General features: G+C 41.3%; 1 protein-coding gene across 1 annotated transcript in view; it reads left to right on the forward strand.

Moving 5' to 3' along the window:
- Window positions 1-9,156, forward strand: part of LOC311488054 (obscurin-like protein 1) — a gene marked incomplete at both ends in the record, with an annotated part of 30,505 nt that extends 21,349 nt beyond the window's left edge. Inside the window, 5 exons of the mRNA XM_084544557.1 lie at window positions 40-306; window positions 650-747; window positions 2,313-2,466; window positions 8,349-8,794; window positions 8,911-9,156. Of these exons, the coding sequence (XP_084400683.1) occupies window positions 40-306; window positions 650-747; window positions 2,313-2,466; window positions 8,349-8,794; window positions 8,911-9,156 (1,211 nt within the window). The remainder of the gene's footprint in view (window positions 1-39; window positions 307-649; window positions 748-2,312; window positions 2,467-8,348; window positions 8,795-8,910) is intronic.
- Window positions 9,157-9,488: the final 332 nt, after the last annotated feature.

Genomic DNA, 9,488 nt, shown 5'->3' on the forward strand with positions numbered 1-9,488 from the left:
TAATCATAGGTCCAATGTCTTCCCTTGTTGTGCCTGCAGCTCGAAAAATCACAATAAAAAGAGGCCTGACTGACATTAAAACCACAGAGAGAGAAACAGCTTCCTTTGAGGTGGAGCTATCCCATCCCAATGTGCCAGGCACCTGGATCAGAAACGGAATCCAACTTAAGATGACAAATCACTTCCGCATGAGCACCAAAGGACAAGTCCACAGCCTCACCATCTCTAACCTATCAGTAGAAGACACTGGCACCTTTGTGTTCTGTGCAGACAATTTGAAAACGTCTGCAAGGCTTGTTGTGAAAGGTAGGCCATTTACAAAAAGAGGAAATAAAAATGATGTTATTACAGTGTCTAACAGCCTAGCATCCCCTATGAAAAGCAGTAGCTCAGTTCAGTCTTTTCTATCAGGTGCTAGTTCAACTTCATGCTGTGAATTAATCCATTTCACACGTAGTCACTCAGTATGCATCGTCCTTTTGAGCTCGGGGTAAAATGCTATGAATGAGAGTTGGATAAAAATGACACCACAATAAATCAGTCTATATACATTGCCAATAAAGGTTACTTTAATTTTACATAACAATGCATTTGGAGAAATTTAAATAATGTTGTGGTTGTTTCACTAAATAATGTTTGTTGCCACCAGAGCCTCCATTGACCATTTTCAGAAAACTAGAGGACCAGAAATTCCCTGAAGGGGCAGTCATCTCCATTGAGTGTGAGCTGTCAAGACACAACGTCAATGTGAAATGGATGAAGGCCAGTGTTGTATTGTTCTATTTCTATTTTTCTTGATAACCAACAATTGACTATATGGAACTGTTAAATCATTCTATGGTAAAGTGTCATCATTTAAAAAACAAAAGTTGAAAAACTTACATAACTCAATTGCTAACTAATTAAGACAATTATTGGGCTGTGGAGTTGTGGCTAAAGGTCCAACTTGGGATTGAAGGAGGCAGGTTTGCCTCCCTCTGAGTCCATGGCTGCTGTGTTTTATTATTATTATTAAGGGTCCATACAACGTTGCAGGATCCCAATTGATTTTGTTGCGATTCTTATTAGGGGTCCATAATAAGCCAGTTTACATTTTGGCTCATATCTCGAGAACAATATGCCCTAGAAACAAAATCCTTTCTCCCTCTGATTCCTTACTTTGAAAAAATTGCACCTCAAAGCAAAATATCCTCCTAGTCCATTCATCCAATTCTCACCAAACTTGGCATGTATCATTTATGGAGAAAGTTATTAAAAGTTTTCAAAAGAACTTCCAAACTTAATGGCTAATAAATTTTTATGGTGTGGCCCAGTATAACTCCAAAGCTAATATTTTTTGAACTTAATCAAACTTCATATCATTTACAATAATATGATTCTGTACAAGCACCCCAACTTTTGTGACCCTCGGTCTCTAGGGGGCGCTACAAAAGCAACATTTCAATATGTCAAACTTAATGACATTTGGCCTACACAATCTGTAACATATTGTGTAGACACCCATCAAGTTACTTGACATTACGTCTACAGCGGTGCTACAGGTGACATGGAAACATTTCATATGACTTTAAGGCCTATAACCTTTGAAGTATTCACCCAATCCTTATAAAATTTAGCAACCATCATTATAACATGCTTGTGTACAATCATGCCAAGTTTCGTGAAATTCGAACTGTAGGGAGCGCTACATGTTTGTATCTCACAAACCACCACAGTAAACTGCTTGAAATTTGACAATAATAATCTGTGGATGAATCCTTACAAGCCCAACAAGTTTCGTGCAATACGGTCTACAGGGGGTGCTACTGGTGATGTGTAAATATTTGAGTCCTGTCTCCTACTCAGTTGGCAGACCCAGCTTTCCCCTAGTCACACTTGACTTCCTGTCAAGTCTTTTCCCACCTGCTTTAGCCTATGACTCTCTCTAGTGGCAGACTGTGGAAGACTTGCACCAAATTTTTGTGCTTCCGACCCGCCTGACTCTCATTCACTTGTCAGCCAAAGGATTCCTCCACAGACACTTTGCCTACTTTCAAGCTGTGTCCCACCCGTTTATGCCTCTGCGTCCAACTCGGGGACAATTTCGTTACGACATGGATCCCTTTATGATCGCTTGCGATCATCTAGTTATTATTATTATTATTTATTACTGAATTGCTACAGTGGATAATAAACACACATGTTGGACTAAATATTAAGCTCAAGTCTAAAGTTAAATAGACTTTGTGCTGACAAAGCATTTCTCAATTGCACAGTGCACCATAAATTTGATTACATTTGTGTTTTTTTGTTTTTTTTTGTATCCCTTTCAGAATGGGGTTGAGGTGAAGCCAAGTAAGGACTTGCGTATTTATGCAATGGGAAGGAAACGATTCCTTCAGATCATGAAATGCCATGTCAGTGATTCTGGCATGTATACCTGTGATGCCGGAGATGCAACTACATCCTGCACTGTGGAGGTCTACGGTAAAGTCTGCTGTCGAAATACTACAAACTACTATGTATAATCTAGTTTCTCAGAGGTGTGATATGAACTGTATGGGTAGGCAGAAAGCGTAACTTACTGTTAACACCAGGCTGAATAACAGCTTTTTGCTGTCATCTCTGCTGAGCTGCAGTGGCGTAACTTTTACTTGCTTGCAGTGAAACAAAGCTGTATTCCAGGACTCAGTACCATCAGCCTTTCACTGCAACAAGTAAAAGTTGCGCCACTGCAGCTCAGGTGTTAAATTACACTTTAAAGAATGGTAACGGTGTCGTGAAAACGGCATGAGGAATTATTTAAAATACACAAATATAATAATTACAATTAAACAATTCATGTACAAAAAAAGACAGTGACAAACAACTCCAGTTCTAGATTACCAGTCATATGAAAAGTCACAGAGGCATGAACTGAGTAATATACATCATTCTGTACCAGTAATTTGTCCAGACATGTACTCAAATATAAATAACGCAATAAATAAGTAGATAAATAAATAAGTAGATATGATTGAAAAAAAATTTAGTCACATGAGACATCTGATATGGGAGTTCAGGCACATACCACATAACTGTAGTATCCGTGATTTGACTCCAAGGGACACTGTCTGTTGGACATTGTCTGTTGCTGTGCATGTCGGTTGTATCTCTCTACAATTATTGTCAAATAACAGAACAACAAAGCCAATTACTAGAACTAGTTCAAGTTCATAGTTCACATCTTTTAATTTTGAACTAAGTTCATAGACTCCAAAATGAACGTTGACGTTCGTTTTTTCCGTTTTCAGCTATCATAAAACTTTTTTTTTTCCTTTCTTTTTTTCCTGAATGTGGGTCGTTATTTCCCTCCAGAACACCATTCTCGTTCATGCACAACTGATTGCATCAGATGTAAACTCACACTAAAATATGGGAAGTCAACAGCTAGGGTTGCCACCTTTCAGAAATGACAATAAGGGAGGCCCACCACGGCTCCTCTGGGCCATAACCATCACGGCCCCAACTCCTGTGGGGCAGGGCGCCCACAGCAGTGGCATGTTTTGTTTTGTGCTGGTGTTTTTAGTAAAGGGGTGATCAAGAAAGCAATTAGTCATACTTAAACTTGAAATGCTTTATTAACAACAAACACATTCTCTCATAAAATTCAGTTAATTAAATATTAAATGAAATCTGTACCAATGGACTTTTAAAATATAAACAAAATGTATTTTTTTTATTCATTTATTTATTTATTAAACATCTTAAACATTAATGACAATATGGTGCAACAATGTGTGGCCAGCTTTTGATTCATGATGTGTCACCGCTACTGGTGTATGATCACCTGACCCTTTTAAATATATGTGATTCTGTGGACAAACTGCCTCTTGCTGCTGTTTTTAATGACAATTTTAAACGCCGGCTTTTTCCTACAAATACTTACTCCTGCTTTGAGCTGCAATTGTTTGTGATAGAGCTTACAAGTCCTGTGTTATGTGCTGTTGTCTATCCCCCTCCCAAATATAATAAGGACTTCATTCATGAGTTCTGTGAGTTTTTGGCAGACATTCTTCTAAAATGTGATGAACTCTTGATTTGTGGGGATTATAATGTTCATGTTTGTTGTCCATCTGACCAATTAGCTACTTTTAGAAACGTAATCAGTGGATAAACCTACACAACATCTCGGGCACACCTTGGATCTCATAATTTCTTTGGGGATTTCAATTTCCCTTAAAGACAATGCCATCTCAGATCATTTCCGTATTTATTTATTTTTTTGACTATATAGCCCCCCCCACCAGCCAGCAAGCCTCTTGATCCATCCTGTCAGCACTGCATCATCACTTCCACCACAGCAGATGAATTCACTGCTGCATTCATGGACTTTTTTGCCTTGAAAGGCATGGTTTCTCCTCTCTGTCCAGACAATATTCTTTCCTCCTTCCACTCCACCTGCTCTGGGATTCTGGACTCTATTGCCCCTTCTCAGAGAAAATCTGCCAAACCAAGAACGGATCCCTGGATAAATGACAATACCGTGCCATTAGCCAACGTTGCAGGCAGGCTGAAAGGAGATGGAAAAGGGACAAACTGCATGTCTTTCTGGAAGTGCTGCGGGCCTGCCTTGTCGATTATCAGAGGGCTCTACGGGAGGTAAAATCTCAGTATCTCTCTGATATCATTTCTAGCAGCAGTCATTGTCCCAGGGTCCTATTCAATACAATTCATTCTTTTGTAAACCCACTTAGTTCTGCTGTGGCTGACGTCTCAATCACCACTTGTGAAAATGTTCTCCACTTCTTTGTTGACAAAGTTGATTCTGTCAGACAGAGCACCAGGAAGCATTTTAATAAGGATTTTTTCTGTTGCCCCAGCTCATTCTGCTGTGTTTGAGGAGTTTGAATTGGTTTCTTTCTCCTCCCTCTGTGACATAGTGAAATATCTGAAGCCTACAAATTGTTCACTGGATGTTGTTCAAGTTAGAGTGCTGAAATTAGTTTATAACACTGTAGGGCCTGGTCTTGTGGTTTTTATCAATACCTGTCTTAGTCTAGGACAGTGGTTCCCAAACTTCCTCTGCTGGGAATACAGTGACCCGCGGGAGTCCTGAAAAATTGTCACTCTCTAATTCCTGTCACCCTCTAATTGACTTGTCTTCTGAAGCACCATTCCTAGCCCTATTCTGTTTTCATTATACATGCTACTACTTGGGCTACCACTTGGGCTCAATTATAGCCAGGCACAACTTATCTTTTCACTGTTATGCTGATGATCTGCAAATCTATCTGCCACTGAAGCCTGGTAATGCACGGAGCACTTTATTTGACTGCATTGCGGGCATTAAGCAGTGGTTTGCCCAAAATTGTTTACACTTAAATGCGGATAAAACAGAATATATTGTGTTTGGAGAGTATGTGTCAAACAGATTTTGTACCTGTTTGACACATACTCTCCAAACTCTAGTTGGAAGTGCCCAGGTCACAATTGAAACACTGGGGTGACCGAGCCTTTTCAGTTGCTGCACCTAGGCTCTGGAATAAGCACCCCACTAACATGTGTTTCATTACTGACCTGAGCCTTTTCAAATCAAAACTTAAAACATATCTGTTTAGGATGGCTTTTAGTATTCTATAATGTGGTGACACTTTTACTTTTATTTTATTTTATTAGGGGTCCATGCAACAAGTTGCAGGATCCCTATTGATTTTTTGCGATTTTTATTAGGGGTCCATGCAACGATGTTGCAGGATCCATATTGTTATTCTTCCGATTTGTATTCTTCTAATTGCCTTCATTTTCTGCTTAGCTAAAAGTGTCTGCCCAGGACAAACTGCAAGGGTATCTAACCTGGTAACTTGGTAGAAGTCGTAGCATTTCACTTTGACAAGGTGTCAATACACATGCCTACAGCTAGGTGGCACTATAATATGCCAATTTATGTTTTGGCTCATACCTCGAGAACCGTGTGCCCTAGAAACACAATTATTTCTCCATCTGATTCCTTACATTGTCCTGGTTCTAATGGACTAATCTGTGGATGACTCCTTACAAGCCCACCAAGTATTATGCAATACGGTCGATAGAGGGCGCTACTGGTGACGTGTAAATATTTGAGTCTTATCTCCTACTCAGTTGGCACTTGATCTCCTGTCAGGTCTGACCCTCCTGACTCTCATTCACTTGTCAGCCAAAGGATTCCGCCGCAGATACTTTGCCTCCTTTCAGGCCATGTCCTGAACGCTTATGCCTCTGCGGAATGACTTTGCCATGACATGGACCCATTTATGATTGCTTGCAATCATCTAGTTAGGGGTCCATGCAACGCAGTTGCAGGATCCCTATTGATTTTGTTGCAATTTTTATTCTTCTTCTCTTTTTTCTGCTTAGCTAAAAGTTTCTGACCAGGACAAACTGCAAGGGTGAAATGCATCAAACCTGGTAACTTGGTAGAAGTCCTTGCATTTCACTTTGCCAAGGTGTCAATATACATGCCTACAGCTAGGTGGCGATGTAATAAGCCAATTACGTTTTGGCTCAGATTAACTTCAAAAGTTGGAGATAAGTTATAAAGATAAGGCGAAGGAAAATATCAAAAATTTGTGACTTTTCATTGAAGGGGCATGGCCATTCTGGCCCCTCAAAGTTCCATGACTCACCATGAAAGAGGAAGTTGCTGTAATTCGGCCATACTTTGTCCAAACTGCATCAAACTTTACAGTATTGTTAATGGTCCCTTACTGCACACATCCATATGTCAATATTCATAGAATTACTGTAGCGCCACCTATTGAGATCAGGAAATGTCTTATTTTGTAGTGTGACCTGCTGTTACTGTCAGGGTGATTGGATTCACTTCAAATGCAACATTGTTTTATGGACCCCTAATAATAAAAATCGCAACAAAATCAATAGGGATCCTGCAACTCCTTGCATGGACCCCTAATAATGTCCCATACCTTATCGGTCTCAGGAGATGATTGGGATATGATGAACTTTGACACTGATGCTTGGGTCTTCTGTGTTCAACAGTGCGCCACTGAAAACACTCGCCTTATACTCATCTCCAGCCAAGGAAGTGCCTCTTCCCACTCACGTCTGTATTTTGGCAAGCGTTTTCACTTTTGAGGATGTGGTGGAAGGAGCGATCTCCACGGCGGAAAGGAGATTGAAGTGAACACCAGTCATGCAGAAAGGCAATTGTCCTAGGCATGTGAGTGAGTCCACTTCTGAACAGCTTAAAGGGTTTTGGAGTGGGTTCGTCAAAGTTTGAGTTCCACTGGGATGCTGAGGTAGGACCATCTAATGTGGCTGCACTAAAATGCAAGGATTCCTAGTTTAATATCACATTTAGTTGACTATCTGACATAATTTTAGAAGACAGGCTTCGGTCATACACTTTGTACAGAGATTGGTCAGTTTTCTGCTGCTCAGCTATACCCACACCACTTTAAATCCTTAATTTAATTTGAAGGAATGATTGTTACAGGTAATCATTAACTCATAAATGGATGCAGTTACACAACAAGTAAACTCGGTTCACCTTTCGGAAAGAAAGCAGTTAACAGTTGCTTCCCCTCATTCTGCCCTATTTTTTTTTCTTTCCGCTCTTTCTTTTTCTGATACCCTGATTTCTGTTTTTTGGGCGGCATGATGACAGTTAGCCTCCAGGTCATTCAATCTGTGCTCACTGACGTACTTGTCACCGGCTGCTGTCTATGGGCGGACTAAACCATTTTGCGTCTCCAAGAGGGGGCCCCCAGAATAATATGTTGGGAGGGCTGGGACACAAAGTTCATTCTCTCAGTTGATGTTATTAATATATTTGAAATACACTGTGACACCAATTACTTGGAGGGCCCAATTCATTCATTCAAAAACAAAAAGGATTTTCATGGGCCCTCTCCCTGCTCGGGCCCTGGGTAGTCAGGTCCCCTTTTCCCCCCACTGCTATGCCCATGAGTACGGAAGGAAATCGTTTGGTTAAAAAAGATCAGACTGAATTGACAAAAGGTGTTTGTGGTTATGGATGGAGACACATGGACTCCGCAGGAGATCTTAAAAAAGCACCCTAAAGTTTTCGATGGAGAACTTGGCAGCATGAAAGACATTGTGGTTAAACTGAAAATAAAACCAGGAACCACACCAAAGTGCCTAAAAGCTAGACCTGTTCCATACATCATCAAACCCAAAAGTCGAGGCAGAACTAGACAGACTATTGAAGAGTGGAGTTTTGGAACCTGTGAGCACAAGTGAATGGGCTACCCCCATTGTCCCAGTCATGAAAAAAGATGGCTTTCCAAGAATCTGTGGTGATTTTAAAGTCAACCCTGTCTTGACTGTAAAACAGTACCAATTACCCCTCACTGATGACCTCTTTTCAGGTTTGGCTGGAGGACAGAAGTTTAGTAAGATAGATGTATCTCAAGCATATCTTCAGATAGATGTGGATGCAGGGTCACAGGAGCTGTTGACCAAAGTGACACACAAAGGCCTGTACATGTACCGGAGGCTCCCTTTTGGGATCACATCTGCTCCGGCCCTTTTCAAGAGCCATGGACCACATCCTGAGTTGTTTTCTGGAGTCCAGCGCTACCTGGATGACCTGCTCGTCACAGGACCAGATGAACGGTTGCACTTGAAGAATATGGATGCGACACTACAAAGACTGGAGGAATATGGTCTGAGAGTCAGGAAAACCAAGTGTGAGTTTTTCCAACCATCTGTCGAGTACCTAGGACATGTCATCGACAGCATGGGTCTCCACAAGGCACCATCAAAGGTGAAGGCTATCGTGGAGGCTCCATCCCCAAAAAATGTTCATGGTCAGGTGAACATGGTCATTCCTTGGTTTGCTGACATATTATGCAAGATTTGTGCCTAACATTGCCGATAAACTGAAGCCTCTGCATGAGTCGTCCATGTCTTTGTTTTAACAAAACAAAGCTGACAGACAAATGTGAGATAGCTTTCAGATATGTGAAGATGGCCCTCTCAGAGTCAAAGGCCCTTGCCTACTTTGACCCCACATTACCACTACAGCTGGCATGTGATACCTCGCCTTATGGGGTGGGTGCAGTCGTGTCTCACATCATACCATCAGGAGAAGAGAGACCAATCGCCTTTGCACTGAGGACACAGAGCAAAGCAGAAAGCAGTTATGCACAGATTGAGCAGGAGGCACTGTCATAGTGTTTGGAGTCAAGAAATTCCATCAGTATCTCTTCGGCAGAAAATTTAGATTACTGACAGACCATCGACCTCTAACCTCCATCTTTTGGTCCTCACACTGGCATTCCGTCGCTGGCAGCCAGTCATATGCAGCGATGGGCTCTGTTGTTGTCCACCCACCAGTATGACATCAAGTATTGGCAGTCAGATCAGCACCAGAATGCTGACGGGCTCTCAAGGCTCCCCCATTGCCTGTCACACACTCTGAGCCCACATAAGCTGAGATCTTCTACTTCAAAGAAGTGTTGGCAGCTCCAGTAACCTAGACGCATGTGAAGAAATACACTCGCACT

Source organism: Chelon labrosus (assembly GCF_963514085.1).
Source record: "Chelon labrosus genome assembly, chromosome: 5".
Classification (NCBI taxonomy): Eukaryota; Metazoa; Chordata; class Actinopteri; order Mugiliformes; family Mugilidae; genus Chelon; species Chelon labrosus.